The sequence below is a fragment of the Sipha flava genome, unplaced genomic scaffold (assembly GCF_003268045.1).
Source record: "Sipha flava isolate LNK unplaced genomic scaffold, YSA_version1 220_pilon_pilon, whole genome shotgun sequence".
In the NCBI taxonomy this organism is placed as follows: Eukaryota; Metazoa; Arthropoda; class Insecta; order Hemiptera; family Aphididae; genus Sipha; species Sipha flava.
Genome location: NW_020272849.1, coordinates 77,357 through 102,171, shown reverse-complemented (window position 1 = coordinate 102,171; position 24,815 = coordinate 77,357). Strand labels below are relative to the sequence as shown.

The 24,815-nt window shown below is 27.8% G+C and overlaps 2 protein-coding genes across 7 annotated transcripts in view; one reads left to right on the top strand and one right to left on the bottom strand.

Moving 5' to 3' along the window:
• LOC112683134 (neuropeptide CCHamide-1 receptor-like) overlaps positions 1–24,815 on the bottom strand; it is a 169,475-nt gene that overhangs the window by 107,705 nt on the left and 36,955 nt on the right. For 4 of the 6 annotated variants that reach the window (XM_025554029.1, XM_025554032.1, XM_025554031.1 and 1 more), the window contains exon 2: positions 5,882–5,956. The gene's annotated coding sequence lies outside the window, so the exon portion shown is untranslated. Of the gene's footprint in view, positions 1–5,881; positions 5,957–6,058; positions 6,169–24,174; positions 24,256–24,815 lie in introns of those variants that run through there. The other 2 variants (XM_025554034.1, XM_025554033.1) reach the window with 2 other exon arrangements.
• LOC112683149 lies at positions 18,804–19,904 on the top strand. The gene has a single exon (XM_025554052.1). The coding sequence runs from the start codon at positions 18,804–18,806 to the stop codon at positions 19,902–19,904; it is 1,101 nt and encodes a 366-aa protein (XP_025409837.1).

The following is a 24,815-nucleotide window of genomic DNA, read 5'->3' as shown; positions in this document are numbered from 1 at the left end:
ATACACGACATTTAGATATAGGTAAGTTATTTGTATTAAAAACTTGTTCGTCCACTTATACTTTTCGTAAAGAGTCGGAGTTTCGCCACACTAGTAATACAGGTGTGTATTTAAATGTCTTTAATATTAAATGTAATACACCGAAGTACAGTTACTATGATAGTACATATTAATTTTATCGAAATTATATGTTTATTATTTTAAACATATTACAAATCGTGAGTCGTGGAATCGTTAAACTTTTAATGTACATAGGGTAGTATAGTATAGTATAGGGCAGTGGTTTTCAACCTGTGCGTTGCGGCTCCCAGAGGCGTCGCCGGTTATTATCAAGGGAGCCGCGTTCGCAATAAAAACTAAAAATAACATTTCCGCGTACCAATACATATAACATGTTATGTGTGTGAGACAGATCGGGCGTCGATAACCGTGTTTGCGATATCGAGAAATAGCATATTTCGATTACTATTTACGAATAGGTAGGTACACTTAATAATATATTATACTATATTAATAATAATTATACGTCGATAATCGTGTTTGGGATATCGAGAAATATCATATTTTGATTACTACTTACAAATAGGTAGGTACTTATAGGTACTTAATGATTTGCCTTTAATCTAATCTATTTTAAATGTTCGTATGGGAGCCGTATATTTTATTTCAAAATCAAAAGGAGCCGTGGACCCAAAAAGGTTGATAACCACTGTTATAGGGTAAAACAGTTAAATTTTTGTTAAAAACACAGGATACTATTTTTTTATAATTGTTATACTATCTAAAGACGTGATAAAAATATAAACTTATAACTGATATATAAGGAGAAAAGAAAAAAGTGAGCTCTTCACCGACCACGTTTACTGATATTTTTCTATTTGTCTAATGCCACGTCAGGAAACATTAGTGCGGAATTCACTGGACGCTTAAACGCGCAGCAACGTCTTTTTCGATTTGTAAACTTAGCGGGGTGCAATTTTTATTCGACACGCCAACACCGCCTCGTACTTCCGGTCGTTTTCGCATCCCCCCACGTGGCAGAAAATCATATTTGTTTTTATTTCGACAAGTTATTTTCGTGCAGTAACGTCATCCAGAGCACCACGGGTTGTGGGCAAATTTCATGTGTCTCCAGAATCGTATTGATGTGAGGCGCCAACTATTAACTTAATTTTGTATCAATCTTAATTTTATCAACTTGATCTTATATTAGCGGTACAGCGCGCTCACACGCAATCGATAGTACGAAAATATTTATGAAGTGTTAAAACGAAATCAGAAATAGGAACAGATGTTGTATCCGTAAAATTCGTTTAAACATGCGTCGTGTTCACCTATACATCTAAATCGCACTACATCGAAGATTGAATGAAATCTATACAGTAATCAAAATATTAAACGCAATATATATGTTAATATTAATTGAAAATCAGGATCATATTTACCACTAGGCAGGATAGGCAACTACTTATGGCCTCCGTTATTAGGATTTTTATGAACTTTTTTTTTTTTTAGAATAAAAAGTTCACCGTATAAAATAAATATGATATTTAAAGAAAAATGAACGTAAAATGTAACATTTTTTGTCTTACCTTAGAGTCTAGAAACGCCTAAATCAAACCCTGTGGGAAATACATTTATTTCAATCCTCAATTAGGTTACATTCAACAAATTGCAATACGTTGCCCATTTAAAAATATTATGTAAATATATACATTATATTATTTCTGTATTACGAAGCGGATGAAAATATTGTCTAATCTACTAATTATGCCTAATAATTAGAAGAGAAAAACTACTCCTACTATACTGTGCAAGAACAAAAAGAAACATAAACAACCCAGCCATAAAAGTAATAAATACATATATACATAAAGCCGAAAAAGAAAATATAAAAATAAACATTATTCTAGAAAGAAAACCATATGATTTCCCCACATGGAACACAAAAATCAATGTTAACCTTACTCTAAATTACTTACTAAATTTAATTAATAAATAATGATAAATAATAATTTAATTAGTAATTAGTAAATTACTTACTCTAAATTACCTTACTCTAACTAAATTCAAAAAAGAAAACACGATACCTTTCATATATAAAAACATGCTCAAAAACATATAGCAAGAGCATCCTAACAGCGTATAAATATATACCGACGCCTCCAAAACTAACGATGGAGTCGAACTCGTAATTATAATAAACAATCAAACAATAACATACAAACTCCCACCTCAAACCTCAATATTCACAACAGAAGCGATGGCAATATACAAAGCTGTGAAATATCTCCACACAGAATACGCAAACCCTCAAAACAAATTTATAATTCTTAGCGACTCACTCAGCAACTTAATCGCTATCACAAATACACGTAACCAATCAGATATCACAAAGCTCATCCAAGAAGAAACCTTCCTTGCAGGAAAAAAAGGTAAATTAATCCAATTTGTATGGATTCCGAGGCACATGGGCATTACCGGAAACGAAATGCTGATCAAGAAGCTCACAATCTACCATCTCTACAAAACTCCAACCATAAATTCCATCACATTCGCAAACGCAAAGAACGAAATTAACTCACACATATATAATAAATGGCACTCTCACTGGCGAAAAGTCAACACTAAACTTAAAAAAATAAAAAATAATATCAACCCATTGAAAAATCCCGAACTCAATAGAAAAGAAGAAACCATAATAAACCGCCTCCGAATTGAACACACACACCAAACGCACAGCTACTTAATGAGTAAAGACGAACCTCCAATGTGTGACTCGTGTAGCGTTCTTTTGACTGTCAACCACATCATCGAATGTCACAAATATAAACAGTATCGCAATCAATTTCAAATCTCCGAACAAATCTGTCAAGCACTTGGACCAAACTCACAGGATATGAACAAATTAATTCTATACTTAAAAAAACAGAATTGTATAATTTATTTAAATTGAAAAATGTAAATACTAACAATGTAACCTAACACAAAATTCTTATATAAATGGCCTAGTTGTCGATGTATTTAATGATCAATAAAAAAAAAAAATAAATATGCACGAGAAACTATACACGCACAACATACAATGCACAGTTCAATACTGACTTTTTAATATATAAATTAATTTATAAACTTTTAGATCGTCCGATAAAAAGTTGGTCGTATGTCATAACTAGGGAATGGATTTATATGTAAATGCATATTTTTATTAAAACGAGGTATTTAAGATTCGATAAGAAATGTTTATGATTTAAATCATTCCTATTAAAATGATGATACTTTTATTTTACATATTTTGATATAATTACATATTTTTACATATTTAACTAATTAGTAAATATTTTTAAACATATTTTTATCATTTCATCATTCATAAGTCTTCTTCTTACGAAAATACAAGAAATTATTTCAAAATTAGATCCAGAAACTTCTATCGCTATTAAAAAGCTCAAAATATTATTCAATATGAAACATTGAAAATAATTTAATTTTAATTAAAAATAACTTCACAAAATTATTAATAAAAAATATGTCCCCAAATGATAGTATGGAAATTGTTGAATCAGCGATTAAAACTCGTAAGCAGACCAATAGATGTTGTAAAAAAGAAAATCCATGCTGTTACAGAAAAAATTCCAAGCTATATTGATTTTAAAACAATCAATGACATAATGAATGGCAGACGCCCTTCTAAAAATTTGGAATTATCGCCTTCTGATAGTATGCGCTTGAAATATGCTTTTAATGCAACAAATAATTTTGATGATTTAATAATAATAATCATTTTTTTTTTTAATTTTTTTTTTCCACATATTTGGATGTTTTTAGCACATATTTTATAAATTATACTTACATATATATGTACATATTTCTATATTTTTATTACATATAAATCCGTTCCCTAGTCATAACCATACCTTCTATCGTACGATAAAATTTTAATATGATAAAAACGTCGGCCTATAAATAATCTTTTATGTGTACCGGCCCTAAGTGTTCTTAAGAACACTAACATTAACTGTTCTTAAGTGATCTCAATCGTTCGTGTAATTCAGTTGGTAATTATAAGTTTAAGTAAACAACGATAAAATATCGTAATATCTGTCAGTCGTAATCGGATGTATTAAGAATTTTTCCCAGAATCAAAAATATTGATAACTTATTATATTCGTCATAATCGATTCTATATCAAAAAAAATTAATTCTACAGTAGTGTATTATTGTAATTATATACCCACTAATCACAAGTGATGGTTATTTTAATAAGGAGTACTTATATGCAATTTAATTTAATTGGATTTTTTTTAGTTCAAAAATTGTATTTATAATGTACAAATATAATAAGCTATAGTGGTATATACTATAAAATATTCTTGTATTCGAATTCATCCTAGTAAGTTTTTCAATAATATAATTTTTTTCAAAAGATTCAAAATTAACACTCAAATATATATTTAACTTTTAATGCAATGCTGTAGACTTGAGCAGCACGTAATGTACTCGTAGTATTAAGTAGAGTATTATTCACTGGTTAACTTATTTTTATTAAAATTGAATTCGATTATAAATTATAATATATTGATTCAAGAACTAATATTTGTAGACGGATATTTACGAAATTTATTCTGTTAAAAAATATTAAATTGGAGTTTAAAAAAATAATAATAATTATTAGAACAAAATTAGAAATATTTTTATTTTTATTTTTTATTTTTTTTATAAATTTGATCTATAATTAGCAATTTCAAATTATTAAGATAAAATGTTTATCTAACACTAATCTTGAATAAAACGATGTGTGTCTCTTAAAAATCTTATTATAAACATTTATATAAATGATTATATATAATATTATATAATCGTAATTTGTTTATACATATATCTTGTCGAGTGACCAATAATAACCAACATATTATCAAATAATTGACCGTTAAATTAAACTGACCATACCCAAAAATTATTCAATTAGCTTACAGTTTTAAAATAAGTCGAGTACAAAAAATTGGTTTTGTGATATCGTTAAAAAAAGGGTGTAATGTATAAGTTCATGATGGTGGATTTATGTAAATTATATGCAATAATACCCTGCATGTAAAACTATATTCAACATAATCCTAAAATATTTTACTAGCAAAACAATTCATGATTCTACAACATTTTTAAGAACTTTTAACGATGTCGTGAACTATTGCGTAAGCTGATCGGAGAATCAAAACCATATACGACTCAATTTATTTTAGTTATTTTAACTGCTTGGATTAAAAAGTTGTCATCTAGACACACTTGATTTCTATACAGTGCTGCCAAGTTTGATAATCTCAAAAATGGGAAAAATCATAAAATATCACGTTTTTATAAAAAAAAAAATTTAATGTAAAGCAGCGCCATATACAAAAAACAGCGTTTGTGATATGAAAGGACTGAACCAATAAAACACTTAAAAATTCGTAATTTTCAACACATAAACATACACATAGTCAAAATTAGTTTCATATACTGACAGCGATTCTGTAAACTATTTAAATGTTCAGTACAATCTATAACCTATACTATAAGTCCTATAGAGTATAATTAAATATGAACTACGAACTATTAACTATTAAGTCGAGCCAAGACTCATGATGTTCGTCGTCCGTGGTTATTATTATCTAAGCCGAAAAATATAAAAAAAATTAACAATTTTAATTTTTCTCATGTTTTTTCTAAAACTTATATATTTTGAAAATATCGTATTTTTGGAAGATTTAGTAGAGTATCGTACATTTTCTTAAATATTGTATCCCCACCAATACCGTACTATTTGTCAGCATAGTATCTATGGAACTTACAACTGCATATCTACTATTGATAACTACTTAATCCCTATGATTTCAGTACTTACATTTCAGTTTGAGGCAATAAAAATATGTATCGTTGCATTCATTTCAATAGCTTCTCGAAGGTACAAATTGGTTCTCTGAAATAAAAAATATTATAATTACCGCCAGTGCATAAACAATCACTTTATAGTAAAAAAAAAAAAAATTGGTATAGAATTTTAACAAATCGAGAGACGTACATAAATTTTATCACAATATACAGTCATATTTGTAAAACAAAATACATCGTTATATTTGTTGAATTGTTAAATTAATATCATTCACTTCACACGTAAAAGCGTTAACTAATTTAGTAGAAATGATAACCGAATCCGAATAACTAACTGCATATCAGTTCCGGAGCGCTCAATTACAAGCTGTGTTGGTTAGACATGTGATTTTATAATTATAATAATACATATAGCATTATATTGATAGAAAAGATAAAAACTATTGATACTATTGATACATTTTTATTTTTAATTAAATACTGAATTGATATTATTACGATGTTAAAAACGCAAATGTTCACCTTTTGGTTTTCATTTCAACCACCTGTATCAATACACAAAGTACATTTTAACAAAAACAGAAAACCCATATAATATAGGTCTTATAATTTAATACTTTCATTGCTTACTATGAAATATTTTAAATATAAATTACTCATTCAGTAGGTACATAAAATAATTGGCCGTACTAATTTGTACAATTTTCATGACTAGTCCACGTAATGCCATTCAACTTAATTTCGTATTCTGGAGAAAAATTCAATAATCACATCTATCTTCATGAAAAATTTAGTTCCCGGATGGAGCGTAAGTAAAACAGTAGTTTCTACATTTTCACGACTGCAGAGCCCCAGTGTCCCCAAAATTTATATTATATACTGAAAAACCAATTGTACAAAAAAAACGTTTAAAGATAAATTGATTATTGTTTTTTTTATTATTACTGTGAATATTCACAAAAATGTTGCAGAAACCTCTGGATTGCTATACAAGACCCTTAGATTCCACAGAACACTTTATAAATCGTTGAAGTAAACTATTGCCTATAAGCTAATACAATAAAAATCAATAAGTCAACTAAAATATACAATATACTTATTAATGCATCGTACCGAGATAAAAACGTTTTTGTTTTAGTTTGACGTACATTTTACATTTTCATTGTTGAATTATAATTTAATTTAAATATAACCTACTAAAAAAAAAAAAAAAATATTACGAGGCATTCACCCCAACGATACTTACGTTTGACACCACTCAAGTCATCAATTGTATTATGTATTATTTTTTTCAACTTTACTTTGTACCCTCCTTTCAAAAACGTCAAAATAACTCTCATAGATTTATAATGAGATAATATTAAAATAATTAATTCAGTGCATGTATTACTAATTACTCACTTGATACTACAAAATATAAATATGTTATATATATATTTAATTAAAACTAAAATTAATCAATCTAGTGTTATTATATGTATTATTTGATTTTTATATTATAATTTCCATCACGTGACATAATTTATGTTTAGAAAAAAAAAACAAAATCAAATTAAAAATTGAAAGCAATTAAACTGTAATTTATATGAATCGCTGCAAAAAAGGTTATGATTCACATTCAAATTTGTTTATTGTTTGAAATTTGTATTCGAAACTCCAGAAAAGATTCTAAAATTCACTTCAAAATATCAAAGGAAGTTAATACTTTCTTACAATGATCTTCGCTCGAATTGATGTAGATTATCAACACAGTACTTTTTTTAAAAAAAGAATCATTCTCCGCTATTAGGTTGGCGTATACCAATAACATGAAATTTTTTTTGGTTTTTCCGGGAAAAGAAGAAAAAAAACAACATGTTAAAATTTATAACCCATAATCCATGAACCATTTGGGTAAATTTTTCAAATTACTTGAAATATTGCAATGGTGGTGTAATGGATGAATAAGTGAGGATTAAATAAATTGGAAACTTTCATGATACTTTAGGGAAGATATACTATTTTTTCTAAGTATTAATCAACAATTATGACTAAAATTAAATTTAATGTAATCGTTATGTATGTAATTCTAGGTAACTATGTAATTGTAAATTTGCTAAATAGTTACTATTAGTTGTATAATTAAATGTTCATGATTATCGGGGTACAACCAGTGCTCAAATTGGAAAAATTAAAGAAGGGGGACTCTGTATACTTTAAAGAAAATAGCACCCCCCAAGGCTTGTTAAGCGTTATAATTGTTAAGTAATAATAATAGGGGCGCTAAAATTTCTGAAAATTAGTAGGGGTATTCCGCCCCCCTGCGTTACCCCACAAATCAAGCACTAGGTACAGCTCATTTGCACCCCGGAGTAGCCCACATGTGTCCCGAGGAATGTGAATAGTTGGAACCGAAAAATAAGGTACTGTCTGTCGATTTATAGCCCATAGGAGCCCATTTCTTATACAACGTTGGCATTTCATATTATAGATTTTTTCTAACTACCAGCAAGTTTAAATCTTCAATCATATTCGGTTCATGATTGTGGATATCCTAAACATCGATCAATGTCGATTTTGAATTATATTTTTTTAAGGAAATACCAACTTATGTCTCCTGAAACCAAATATCTTCTAAAGTGGAATTTAAAGTTACGAACAATTAAACACACATAGTTTTTAGTAGTATTTTTTATTTTAAAATCCATTTGAACTTATAAGTGTAATACTTCAAAATAAATAGTAGGTACCTACTAGCTTAACTATAAGTTAACTATAATTTACTGTAACTATAAGTTCACAGAAAGAAGTGAGAAGTGCATGAACTACAATTTAGATAAAATTGGCCAATATTCGATAATATCGATAGGGATGTAACGTAAAAACTAAAAATAATTAAATTGATGTATAATATACGAGTGCGCAATCGTGAAATAATACAGTTTGGCAACGTTGTACGGTTTTTATTAAAAATATTTCGGGCGCAAATGAGCAATAAAAAAGGTGTGATGGGCGCAAGTGGACTGCTCCGGATTAATACTGATACTTTCTCTCATCGTTATTGGAAAATAATTTTAAAACATCCTCTGTCTCAACGTACACACACTATGTTTCAAATATAATATGTATCATGTATGAATTATGTTTTTATTCTAACCAAAAAATAAACATACAAAAACGTTGAGCACTTCCCAGTGTGCAAGAAAAGTTACATAACATCGCCTCTATGTTGAATTTGTGTTTCATAGAAAATATTCCCAAATAATATTTATGTGATATGCATGTGGGTTGCTAGAAATAATGTCTCATAAGTTACTGAAAAACATTGTATACGTGTTTAAAATTTACTCAGATGCCACAAATACAAATTAACACAAATGCGATGTAATTCTACAATTGTTTTATAGAAATATATATTTATATACTTTTTCTGGGGGTTTTTACGCCTTCAATAGTTATTGTTATCAGACGACGTGTGACGACCTCGGTTGACTAGCAACTATGAACTCTCGTGTGTGTCTCGTATACGGAGTTAAGGTTTTTCTTACTTTACTCTAGTCAAGTAGTCTTAAAAGGAAAATTAAAAAAAATCATTTTATACACATTTCATGTTATTAGTTGCTGGTGTTAAACTATTAATTAATAATGTTACATGCCAAATTCATAATGAATTGGCTGAGACATTTTTCAAACAATTTATTTCTCAATATTCAATGTTATACGGAGATTATTTAATATCATACAATGTTCACAGTTTATCACATCTTCTCATGTTTATTAAAATACATTAAGTACATAAATACATAAAGTTAAAACTTTATTTTGTACATATTTTTAATATGAAAACAGAACAAAAATTGTAAAAATGTGTTTTGTTTTACTATTACAGATTACAATACTATAAAGCAATGCATATTTGTGGTTAATAAAAATTATAAATTATATAATTATGTTATTATTTATTCCTCAACAACCTATTTCTTCGATATTACCTATTATTGATTGAATAACGATTTATCTTTAATAAAAATAAACAATTTACCTACATTAAACAACATTGAATACAATAATTAATATATCAGGTATTTCAAATGCCTATTTTCTCGTTCTATAGTAAATAGTATAGCTCAGTAGGTTAGGCGTCCTCCATTAATACGTTAGGATGAGTTAGGTAGGTAAGATCGAATCCGGGCGACAAACAATTAGTGCCATAAAAGATTTCTTTTTATTTAATTTTATAGTAGATTTAGCTCTTTAAATATCATATTACAATGTTGTAGCCACATCGCTATGAAATTACATTCCTTCTCATGTTATTTGGTAATATTACTTTGATGTTATTTTAAAACATCTCTACTATATTGCCTGAATAACAGTAGTTATGAGCATTACCAATCACATACATATTTCAACTATATTAATAAAACTTAAAATGTGATGTTACATGTTCCTATGTAACATAATTTGAATATCTACGGAATATGACATTACACAGTGGGTTTTTATATCACACGCCTTGCTACTCACGACGGTCTGCTAAATCGAGGTCACTATTTAATAGTCTAATTATTGTCGCTAATTGCAATTAAAATACACTGAACAAAAAAATTAAAGCTTATTTAGAGTGTTCTTTAAAATTAATCAACAAACATGCATTAAAAAATTAATTTAATCATTTAAAATGTCAGATCACTCCAATGTTTTGATTTTTAAATATATAGTTACAGTTCAAAATAAATTATCTAGAATTTAATTTTTATTATGAAATTTAATATTCTTGCGGAATTGATTTGGTTTGATATAATGTGCTCGATTGTTCTGCACGAAATAAAAGTTGCTATTCCTGCAGCAATTGACCGCAATCGTTAGGTGACAAAAATAATTATGTAATTTCTCTAATTATCATTTGTAAAATTTTAAAAAGTTACATTTTTAATACGGTAATTGGATTTTGAACTAATTAGCATTATTATTGTTTATTAATAAAACGCAAAGAATTTTTAAAACCCTCTCCATGTGAGTATCGTACAAATAAAAGATTTATTTTCTTCTTCAAAATGTAATTACTTACCAACGAAATAAATTGTCGTAGTATACATGAAATATATCTTCTCGTGAGACTTGTAAGTACAAAGAACGTTATCAAAGTGTTTTTTTAAAAATCTTAAACAATTTCGAATGTTCAAGTACACCGTCAAATTCGAAAATAAATTATTTATCATCAAAATGACAGTAGGAACACAACATACACATACACGATTCTTATTTTTTGTATTGCAAATATTATAAAGGTTATACATTACTATATTAATTATTTTAACGATCGAAATAAACAAATAGATAAAGAAAATATATAAAACTCTATGTTCACTAACTCGATCCATATATATATATACTATATAAATAAATTATTAACGTACATTTGAACTTTAAACATGACTGTGTTGAGGGATCAAAAATTCAACTGTAACGAAGCGATTCGTTTCAAAAAATAAACGACCAAACGATACTTATCCATCGATTGAAGTGAAAAGTTAACCGATTGTTGAGATACATTTGAAACGTAAAGTATTCAATTGGTCGTAACACTATAGTCCCCTTCCGAAATATATTATTATATTGTTGATTTAATAATATAAACGACTGGAGCTTTAAATATTTTCTATCAGTGACTTCATTCAAATATCATAATTGATTAGACGAAAATTTCTTAATTTTCAAATAATTGGTGTTCGACGACTCGTACAAACCGTCCTGCAGAAATATATTGGTTACAAAAATATTGATACCGTCTATAATAAATAAATTCCATTTTTATATGTATAGATTATAAATATATTAAAAATAATTAAATTTTATAATGGTGATGGTGAGGGGGCGTGCAGTATAAAATAATTTGAAAGAAAGTATTTACCTAACATTTTGAGAACCTTTGGTCTAATATTAGATATAATTTTAAAAATCGAGTGATAAATACCGTGTATGAGAATTTAGAACACATAATTGAATTTATGACAGAAATTGAATCAACATTTAATCAAACCATAGCAATTAACCAGACTGAAGCTTTACATCGTATATTATATGATCACACATTTAAATTTCATCTTGAAGTGTTTCATTCATTAATGCCTCATTTTGATATTTTGTATGATCAACTACTCAATGAACCATGAATCCTGTAGAAGTTTCAAATGTAATTTTTCGGTTCGAAGAAAATATATTAAAAGACAGATAACAATTTGACACAATTTACGAAAAAAAGAAACCTCTCATCATCAACAAACGAAAAATCAAAGACGAGAAGATACTACTAAAACAAGAAAAATCACTACAAAAGAAGTATGTAACATTTTAATTGTCAACGTCAAAAAACATTTTGATTAAAAAAATCACTTAAGTGCTCTACATCTATTTTTATTCATATAAAATAACTTCCCAAGTGACAATTTTAATAAAACATTTGAAGCCTATAATTTTTTAGACGTTATTAAACTTAAAACCGAATCACAACTATTTTATAAAATAATTGATTTCCGAAATATATCGTAAATCATATATTTTCTAAAAGCTATAAACTCTTACAAATAATGTCAACTGTTCCATTGACTTCAACTGAGGCTGAACGATCGTTTTCTAAATCGAAACGTATCAAGACTTTTTTGAAAAATTCAAGGACGGAAGATGAACATAACCTTTGCATTTTTATCGATTAAAAACAAATAACAATATTTCTAATATATAATATATAATGACATTATATACATAATTAAAAACTCACAAGCTGTCACTGTGTTGCATCTATTTGCTGCCATCTGCATCTATTTTCGATATCATAAATTAACGTTTAATATAATCCACAGGTATGCAAAAACTTAAATAATGACAATTTATCGAAGAACTATCAAATTTATTAACAAGCCAGAAAATATTTTCTCGTAATAATATTAAGTTTTCACTTGTTGTTAGCAGTTAAAACCAACACAATATGTTATTGTTATAATATTTGAAAATCAACAATATAGATAATAAATCATAGAAAAATATTTGAAATTACTTTAACTAATTGTAGTGTCTAATTTTGAGAAATAATTTAAAGGCTAATAAAAAAATAATTAAAACTGATTAATCGTGATAGTAATGAATTAGAAGAAAAATGTTTTTTATTCTTCTCTTGATAAGAACTATAAACCATTAAACTTTTATTTCTTAATAAAATATTAATTATTCTTTATAATCAATATAAAAACACACAATTAAAATATTTTTTAAATATCGTTATTAGAGTTTTTATTATAACGATCGGTGACATTTAACAATAAATTATTAAAGTGTACAAAAAGATTAAATATTAATGATAAATATTTTGATTAACATATACAATACATGTATAAGTTATATTCCCCAGTGGAGAGGCCCCAGTTTTAAAATAATATTTTATACTGAGTCATATAGTCTTTAGCATTTGAGACATCATATGTTTTGAGAATTATCGAGTAATTGAATTACTGCTAAATTGGTGTATTGATCTAGATTTATCCCTTGTTTTCAGAAAAATTTAGTAATCTCATCCTGGGCGGAGATCATCATCGAATCTCGGTGAATAATGTCTCTTGATTCGTATCGGTATACTACGACAATAGTACGTAAAGCTATGTTTTGGCAGCGTTGAATAATCTCAATATTAGACTTACTGGTACAACCTCACAGTTGTATTCTATAGGTTTAATTATAATTACGTATAATAGACGTTGGCTTGTTAGGTCTAGTTAGGAATGTCTTCCGATCAGCAAAAATCTCAAGTTTCGGATTTGTAATATTTAGAATGATTATAATTTCAATTTGGTCTGTGAGTCTAAACTTCGATATTTAACTTCAAATTTGTATTATGGGTTTATACTTACGCGTTTTACTTAACTAGCTTATTTTATTTCCAGATTTCTTATGAATGATGTCCATAATAAATTCGTAATAATATTGTTAGTAAATTCATATTCAGAACGCTGAAAGCTTTATTGTTCATCCTAACGATGTTTTGATTAAATAGCACCGGTTATTGAAATAATAAATATATCTAATCTTTTTCATAATTTTATAGTTAGTAGGGGGCGAGCCCGTCGAGATTATAGAATAGTTTAGACAATTTTCAGTGGTACCGATGGAGGTAGGGTTTCCAAGAAATAGGTCAACTCAAAACTATTACATACAGTATGAAAAATAATTAGCATAATATTCATAGAATAAAAAAATTGCCTTGGTATAAGAAATAGAAATTTGAAAGTATAGTTTAAAATATTATTGAAATTTATATCCATACAATTATAGCACAAATATGATAACAATATGTTACTTTTTTAACTAAATAAATATATGATATTATTATGAAACTATATTGATAAATGCTATTTTGTTGCCTATTGAAATCCAATAATTGTACATTCAACACTTTTACAACTATAATTTTTTGATTATTCATAGTAAAAATAACAAATTATTTAATTTGTTAATGTTTTATTTCTAGAATAAAAATCAGGAAAAAAATGTATGATGTATGTATAATGCTTGTTGGTTGCATGATTGCATCGGTCCCAGTTATGTACAATGTAATACAACACATTTTGTTTAAAATTTTGTCCAATATTTGTGTTTATGTAATTTCAAATTCTATTGGAATTCAGATAGCGAAACTTCATACGAAAAGGATAGGAATTCGGATCAATAAATCGTACAAATAAAACGTTCCCGATACTGCTCGTGCCTTCAATCATTTAGAACAGTTAGGCCTTAAATTTATATATAACACTTATATAAGTGCTTAATGTTAATAATTTTTTTTTTTTTGTAATAGACTTATTAATTTAAGTTAACGATATTTTTAACTTAATTGATGTAATTCTCATGTGAATTAACTTAATTGAACATTAACTCAATTAACTTAACTGAGTTGAAAATATCATTCACTTATCCAGCCTTAGTAATAAATAATGATCTGGAAAACCTTGATAACCAGGTGTCCAAGATGTTCGAAAAACAAGGGTGGCTGAATATTTAGAGCGACATTATGAATTAAATCTCAGAAATAATTATCATAATAATGACTTGTACTATAATAATTAATAATCGATGGCTAAAGAGTTCAATAATAAGATAGATACATTTTTTTTTTTTTTTTTTTGGAGAACAAATACTATTAAAATCTACTTTTATTATTCAATCAATAATTGCAATATATTTTGTTATGCATAATTTTCTATGTTCTATGTAATTTTGGTTTTGTTTGTCATTGAATTACTGAATATCTTGTCGAGCATAAGCAATAGTGTCACATAATAATTAAATATTGTGTATAATAAAAAAAAACTGAGCATTTAATATTAATTAAAATGTTGTGTTTCTTTGATATTGTAGTACTGTAATCGTTTAATTGATCAAACGTGGTTTTATTAAATATTTTTAAAACAACATTAAAATAATTGTTTAAAACAAAAAAATATAATTTTTTTTAACACAATTGTTTCATTAATTTCACATAATAATAATAGTAACATAATATAAAATATGTTTTAAACAATAACTAAAAATAACCATTATAACATTTTAAAGTTTAAAAAAAACTCTGGACAGTTTTCAGAAATGAAATTTCGGAGGAGAGTAGCAAATTTGTTTGTATAACATAGGCGGCCAAATAAGTCTGAGTCTGGTCAACTCCAACATAGAAGATAATGAGTTTTCGTTTTATAAAATGAACAACATGTCTACTTTTTCTTATATGTTAGAACTAAAGTCAACATAGACACAACACAGTTATTAATGTTACGCTAACGATTTTCGTGCAAAATTGACTAAAACAATGATACCATTAAGTTGTGTCGTTTACGCAGCTAAAAAAAAGTGAAAAACGATTCTTTTTCGAAAAATGTATAAAAGTAATCTATTAATATTGTTCGAATTTGTTACGAGGCAAGCAAAAATAAATATACTAAACCTAAACCATGAGAATTCATACAAAAATTAATCTGTTCGTCGATTCTCTTGTGATCGATTACCTTAAACCACTATAAGACTTGTAAATTCCGTAAATTCATCGACAATAATGTTACTGTTATTCTCGAATTCCATAGTCGTCTTGTCGAATTAGGAGAAAATATTTAATGAAAATAATTTTATTAAATTTATAAAGATTTATATGCTCATATGCAGTGTTGAATGGTATCTGATAATTTAGATCAGGGACTGAAACCGTACCTAAAAGAACCGGAACCCTTTGAATATTGGGAACCGGAACCTCACCGAAACCCTAATTTAAATAAATTTTAAAACCGGAATCACGCGGGAACCTTTATTTGTAATAATTTAAAAATCGAAACATCACCGGAACCGATAATTTTTTGTAAAGGTTTTTTACGGTTAATTTCGGTATTGTTATAGTTGCATTATTACTATTTATAATGAAATACCATTATGTATTTATGTTCAATGGTAATACTTAATAGTTTTTCATTCTATCATACTAGTTAAACTAATCACTAGTCAGACAAAATATTTTTAGTCATTATACAAGTACAGTGTTCCTGATAAACGATAATAAATGTTTTTATTTTTATTGTTGTCATAGCAGTTAGTATGAAATACGTATACATACTTGGTATTGGTATAGTGTCTATCTACAGAATATCACCAATACATAATTATATTGTTATTATTAATAATTTGATCATGTGTGTGGACTATTATAAATGGCTTCGGGAAATAATACAGTTCTTTTTTATTAACATAAAAGTTATAGTAAAACCTTCGTCCAGCATTTACTCCCTACAAATCATATGTGAAGACGTTCATGGCTTCATGTAGTAGTTATCTTAGTTTTTAGCCGGTGAGGTGATGATTGAAGTGAAATCAAACAAAATAGGTCAGAACATAATATGATACTATTACCTTATTAACAATAACATATAATATTGTTTTTTAAAAATCATATCAAATATTATAAAATACTTAATTAATACTTAAATACTTTAAATACTTAATTTTACAATTCCAAGTTTTTATTGAATTTTCTTGACAGTTAAAAAATTTGTTTTGAATTTATAATAAAATATAAGGATCTTTATACCAATTTTTCTCTAATTTGTCATAAATTTATTTCTAAATTTAAGTAGATTATGTTAATGGTACTGCATGAAATTATTATTTATTTAATTAGTATTAAAATTAGGAGTACAAAATTGTTGAAGTAACAAAGTAGGTGCATAGAAATAAATATTACCGTGGAAATTCAAGTAAGGCCATTCATATTTAATCATTTAATTCAAACAAAATTATAAAACAATAATACAACTTGTCTAAAATAATAATCTTTATTTAGATAAAAGTAAAATTGATCATCTGAATCTGAATCTAGATATTTTTTGTTTAGAAAACTTTTTTTGTCTTATCCAGGGCCACGTTGGCTACAACTGCCCAGGGCTCCAGTTTTATGGGGGCGCTAAAATTTTATGATCGGGAACTTGCTCACTTGTGAATTATTGAACTTTTTAAATTATTTTTTTTTTGTTTTTAATAACAGTATCATAAATTAATGTTAATGTATTTAATTTATTAATATATAGGTATTATTAATGTATTTATAGCAATTTAGGTATCAGCGATCCAGAATATTATTATTATACCTAATATCAGTTCCTAAATTTGTTGTGATAATGTCAATAAACATAAGTTATTTACAATAATACGGCGTATTATGTTATCGAATGCGGCGTGAGGTGGAGTGCCTATTACACAAAAATAGCATTTATTTTAGAATATCTAAAAGGTTCATGAGGATCTATTTTCTATATTTTCCGTGGTTTGGCCCCTTAGAGGGACGCCAATTTTTTTTTTTTTTTGCGTCGGGCATAAAATTAATAAATACGGCACTGGTTTTATCTAAATACTATTATTATTGTATGAGATCAACACTGCTCATAATATTTTGTAATCGTATGTATGATAATGTTTGTATTACGAGTACCATCACTACTTGTAAATTGTACTACTTGTAAATACAGTAAAAAGACGTTCAGACATTTATAATACTTCACCATAACGTAACGTACTCTCGCTATGGTAAAGTATTATAAAAATAATTATGAATTATTCAGTAGGTCAGATAATGCAGACCATTAAATAACAGACGGAAATAAAAATAATGATTTAACCACACGCGATAAAATTGTTATCAACTACTTGTGATTGTGCGCATAGATTTTGACCACAAGGAAGATGGATTTGAAGAGTACGATGACTAAAATGTGAAGTGCATAAATCAACCAAAATACCTTAAATAAATAAAAAAAAATAGATGAATAGTGAAATATTTCTTGTAATAAATAAGACTCAAACGTATTTGCAGTGACCATGGCATTTAGATAAGTACAATATAAAAAAACTTGAAGAAATATCCCATTAAGAATATTACAGGTAGGGAGACCGGGGCTAGTTGTCCCATGGGTTGGTTGTCACAATCTATATTATTCCGAAACTAGATGGCGCTTCTATTCAAAAATGATATAGCACATTATCACTAGGGTACTAAACATTTTATTCTTGTCACGAGGTCATTAGCAGCTGTATAACCTTGTGTGCATTAAAAAAACTATATTTCACGTTGGTAACTAAATATTTTTCATGAATTCAATTCAAATTTTCTACTTATATGTTACTACTATTCTTATTATTATCAACTTTACATTTAAGTAATGTCCTAAGGTAGTTTTTTGTGTATTGTTTTCGATCGTACATCTAAGTGATAAGCAATAATCAAGGTGTTTATCAGAAGTAGTGAGCTGGGGTTTCTTGTCACATATCACGTGGGGCCAGTTGTCACATGTGACAATCAGCCACAGAAAAATATCTATTAAGTTAATAAGTATTACCTAAGCTAATTCTGAAATTATTTTTTTAAATTTTTAGAAAAAATGGTTCGTAATTTTAAAAAAAAGACTGAAAACGGGGAAACACCTCCCGATGTAATGTTAAGGGCTGTAAGAAATGTCAACATAAATAAAGTGTCTAATCGAAAAACTGCATTGGAATTTAAAATAAACTATCGCACACTTGCTAGGTACTGTAAAAAAATACCCGAAAAAGAACAGCTTGATAATAAAATTGTTACTCCTACAATCAATGTTGGTTACATTAAAAATAGAATGGTTTTTAATGAAACAATAGAGAGTCAACTAGAGTCCTACATTTTAAGAGCTTCTGATATTTATTTTGGTTTATCCCCTAAAGAAATTCGAACTTTAGCTTACCAGTTAGCCATTGAAAATTCTTTGAATATTCCTCAATCATGGACTAAAAATAAATTGGCTGGTTCAGATTGGTTTACAGCATTTTTAAAACGACATCCTACGTTGTCTATTAGAACATCAGAACCGACAAGTTTAGCTCGAGTTTCTAGCTTTAATTGTACAAACGTCAATTCATTTTTTGACAATTTGTCTACGGTCATGTCAAGACACTTTTTCCAAGCTCATGAAATATGGAATATGGACGAAACTGGCGTAACAACTGTTCAATCTCCTAATAGAGTAGTGGCTCGACGTGGATACAAACAAGTAGGAAGCATAGTTTCAGCAGAGCGAGGTACTTTAGTGACTATGGCATGTGCAATTTCAGCTATCGGTAACAATATACCACCATTTTTTGTTTTCCCTCGTGTCCATTATAAAGATCATTTTGTAGCAAACGGTCCACCCGGTTCCAATGGTTCAGCTAATCCTTTTGGTTGGATGCAAGAAAAAGACTTTATATTGTTTCTTAAACACTTCCAAAACCACGTAAAAAGTACAACCGAACGACCTGTGTTATTATTGTTGGACAACCATGGATCACATTTGAGTATTGAGGGGCTTAACTTTACAAAAAATAATGGCATAATTATGCTATCTTTTCCTCCGCATTGCTCACATAAATTGCAACCTCTCGATAGAACAGTGTTTGGACCGTTCAAAAAATATTTAAATTCTGCTGGTGATTCTTGGATAATAACCAGGCAAAACAATGACCATCTATGATATACCAACTACTGTTTCTCAAGCTTATCCTCTTTCTATGACACCTACAAATATTCAATCTAGCTTCAGGTGCACAGGTATATATCCATTCAATCGAAATATTTTTTTAGACATCGATTTTGCACCAAGTTACGTAACAGATAGAGCAGATCCAACAACTCAAAACACAAACGTAGAATCTAATAGTTCATTTAATGGAAATGTTGAATCTGAAACCGACATAGTTATTTCAAATTCACTAAATATACCGGTCGTAGAACAAAGTTATTCCGATATATCAATTTCTAATCCCGAAGCTGTCCAAAGTCATTCAAAACAAACTTTAACAACATCGCCCGATTCTGAAAAAAAACAAACCGTTGTGTCTCCCATTGATATTCGACCGTTTCCAAAACCATCTGCTAGAAAAATAACCAAAAATAATCGACGAAAACGTCAAACTGCTATTCTTACTGATAGTCCAATTAAAAATCAATTGGATCAAGAAAAATTAATGAGGAAAATCAAACCAACAAAAACAAAGAAAACAAAATAGTGACATCACCAAGAAAGCAATTTTCCCAAAAGTTTCTAAAATTGTGATAGCTTAACATATCTTTCTACTCGAGTTATTAAATTTTAATTAAGTTGTGTTTCAAAATATTTTTACCTATTTCTTTTGTTATTTATTCTAGTACAAAGTTTAAGCTAGTTACTATCTCAGAATGATATTATATTTTAATTAAGTTGTATTACAAAATATTGTTTACTTATTTCTTTTTTTATTTATTCTAGTACAAAGTTTAAACTAGTCATTATCTAAACATGATTGAACATGATTGTTAAAGTTGTTTTTTGTTCTATACAAATTATATAATGACAAATAAGAGTTGAAATTGATTGTTATTTGTATTTAAATTACCTGGGACAAGTAACCCCAAGCCTTGTGACAACCAACCTTTAAAAGGGACTGGTTGTCACAATTTTTTTTTTTAAAAAAAAATTTAAAAATGCGTTCAACTTGAATACTAGTGTTTGCTATTTTTACAAGGAGTGCCTATGATAATATATTTAATTGTGAACTTACCAAAGTTAAAAAAAAATAAAAGATTTTTTTTTAAAAAATCGAAATGTAAAAATTGTGACAACCATACCCGGTCTCCCTACTATTGCGTCATAGTACTACTGTATCACATGAAATTCATAATTTTATAGACAAATATGTTATAGTCACAATTAATTGCTATGATTAGTGGAGATAATCAATTTTAAGTTTCTATTTTAAATTTTCTTATTTCTCGATATTTATACGGCACTCGTTCTGCTTTAATGTTATAAAAACTCGTTTGTCTCTTCTTAATTTATTTATCGATTCATTAGTATTATATAAGTTACACTCATGGTAATTTTTTATAACAGATCTTAATTAAATTTAATGATTATGAAAATGCATAACAATTGTATTTAAGGGATCACATTACACTCATTTTTCGTACGTTTTAGAAGTTTTAGACGTTTTAGCGGTGGTAAATTACACATACTTCCAAATTTCCTATTTCAATTTTTAATATATGCATGCATTTTTTAACAGAATATCTAGGCTTTCTAGGAAGCTGATTTTAAATTTTTAATTTTAAAGGACTTTAAAATTAAGATATTTTTTTAAAAAATCTCATGAAATAATCGCATTACATTTTTGTATTAATTTTGAGCACATCTGGTTTTAAATCAAAAAAGTGATTCCTATAGAGCATAGTCAAGAAGTTTACGAATTTAGCCCTTTTTTCGAAATTACAATCGAAGTTTAGGAAGTATGTCTAATTTACTACCGCTTTTGGTAGTTTTTATAGGTTATGAATACAAGAATATATTTCATTTTTCGCAATTTATTGACATGTGCGTACGCTTGCGAGAGTTGCTTTCGTCAGCGGCATCGACGTGGCATAAGAGCGATTCTAGGAAAAAGCCGATAGGATTACTGGATAGGTATAAAAAAATAACTAATAGGTAATAATAAAAATGATTATTTCCAAAATTAATATACGTATAATATTATACACGAGTACAACCCATATAAATTATGTCATAGGCATGCGCAAGGGTGTGGCTTATAGGGCTATAGCCACACCTGAGACTTTTTTTAGGTATGTACTAGGTACTTTGGTAAAAAGGGCTAATAACTCTTTTTTTTGGAAAATCCAAAGTTTTTTTATCAAATTATAAAAAAATAAAAATTGCCGGGACTGGCGTTCATTGATAATCGGATTATACATCAGTTTTTCTAATAAATTTTATTTCTTCTTATGTTTTGTATATCTATTTTTTTTTTTTAAGATGGGGTTTTATAAGGGGGTGGGTGATCATAAAAAATAAAAGCCACACCGGAAACAGGAATCTGTGCACGTCTATATTGTATGTAAATAGGAAATATACTATCTATGATTTATAAATCATTTCATTTCAACACTACGTGCCGATCAGTAAAGTTGTCCTCAACTTTCTAGTTTTTTGTGTTCTTTTTTTAATATTTAATTACAACATGGGTCAAGACTGGCGTTTTGGACGAAAAATACTTTTTTTTTTTTATCATTAAGATATATATTTTATATGTATTATGGTAATTCATACTTATAAATAAATTAATTGTATTTAATATAATTTATTTGTTCACTTTAAATTGTACCTTCCGTAATACATATTCATATAATATTGTTGTACCATGTACACTAGAAGGTTGCCTATCAGAGTATTGTTTCATATAGTTATACTTTTTTAAATAATTGCATAAAAAATAAAGTTATGTAATAACGAGATAGCCGAGATTGTGAGTACTATGAGCACTAGTGATGGGAAAAATCAGAATTTGCAAAGGTTGAAAATTCGGATTTTTGAAGTTCGAAATCCGAAATCCAGATTTTACTGTAAACCCGAATTTCGGATTTGAAAACATTGAATTAGTATTCTTTCAAAAACTTTTTATAGTAAAAACAAAATAATTGAACATTCTCAAAATTAATAGAATAAATAAATAAATGATATTTTGATCCAACCTAATTAAGAATCTCATATAAAAGTTGTTGTCTAATATTAAATATATAAGTCGGATATCATAAAATAATTTTAGTTATTATTAGTTGTATCTCCAAAAATAATGATACATAAGACTTGAAGTGTTTACCAATTATTCAGATATCTTATTTAGACCACCATCATCTTGTCCGAGAATTAAAATAACGATTAAAAAGTGGTATAATGAAAGTTATATGATTATAATACAGAAATTTGCAACAATAAACCCAAATCTCGGATCTTCTAGCCTGAAATCTGGATTTGGCTGATTTTCGAAGAATCCGGATTTCATTCCCATCGTTAATGGGTACTATAGGTACAATGGTATCATATAAGACTATAAGATAACACCTGCATATGTACGTAGGTAATGACATTTGTGTAACATTTTAAAATATATAATTATCATAGTTCCGGCAATCCATAAAACTGTTGACCGGTAGGCAGTGGCATGCGATAATGGATTACACACACTAATGTTTATTTACTACTCACACAATAACACAGTTCAAATGTAAATGTGATATGAATTGCCTAAATATTACTCCTTAAAACGTGCTGTCCCCTTAAAACGGTTGGAAGCAGTGTATTTATTTCACGTTTTAAACCTAAGACCCTGACAAGATTACGCATACTTAAAATCATCATAATTAAATTCTGTAAAAAGATTTGAGTGGATCAACCTTTTTTCAAGGTTAATGTGGAAATCGATTTTTGATATTTGTTTAAAATTTGTCTTTAAATCTTATTTGAGTTTCTCAATATTTTTTTAATTTTTGGATTTACTTTAGTGTCTTTTTTTAAGAATGTTAAACAGTAATTTTAAAATCGACTTCCACAATAATCTAGAAAAAAGGTTGATCAACTCAAATCTTTTTACAGAATTTAAATCCGATCATTTGGAGTTGACGTTTTTTTGTCAGGCTTGATTAATTTTTAGAGTTTCTTCATCGGAAGAAAATGTTTTATTTCATCAAATGCAATGACTTGTGCATGCGCGTGCAAATTGTTAATTGTTTCCCCAAAACATTAAATGCCGACGCGCAATGTTAGCTGCCTGCAAACCAATAATATTATATAGAACCCTATATAGTCTTATTGTAAATTCAAATAAATTGTATTATCTATATTTATAATTGTATATTTACTGTAATGATTTTTTACACATACTGTACGATTATGCCGCAGTTACCTATGGATTGAGTCGATACTTAGTACTTACAGCCACATCCAATGTTGAGTTTCAGACGTTTCAGTGCATTGTTACTCGATTTTATATGGATTCATTACTTGCAGAAATAATCGATTCTAGATTTGATCGAAGATTACCAATAAGGCCAGACATTTCCGAAAAAAAAAGTTTAATACTATAATAAATGTAGTATAATAATTATTATTATAGTTATTATTATAAATTATATAAATATAATTACCATAAAACTTACGAATTTATTTGTTATGATTATTTTATTTCTAATACATCTTGAATTAATTAATAATTAGATGTTATGAATATTCGTTCTAAAATTTTTTTTTATAAAATTTGGCAACCGATGATTCTCGCACTCAAATTGCAAATGCGTTATACTTATTATATATTATGAATTGATAAATAATAATAATAATAATATTGAAAAATATTATTACAGTTGTTGCCAGATAAATTGAGACGGCGGCGGTGGCGCTTTTCATGAAGTGTAGCCCAAATTAGTCGCTGGCAGTGTGGTGCAAAGGTTAGGTTACGATGCGCGCAGTCACCAATTCGAACCCTGTGTGTTTAGACCATGCGGCGCACTTCAGTCGCATCAACAATTTGTTTATTATAAATGTATAAAAATAAATGATTCGGTTGACCAATGACAA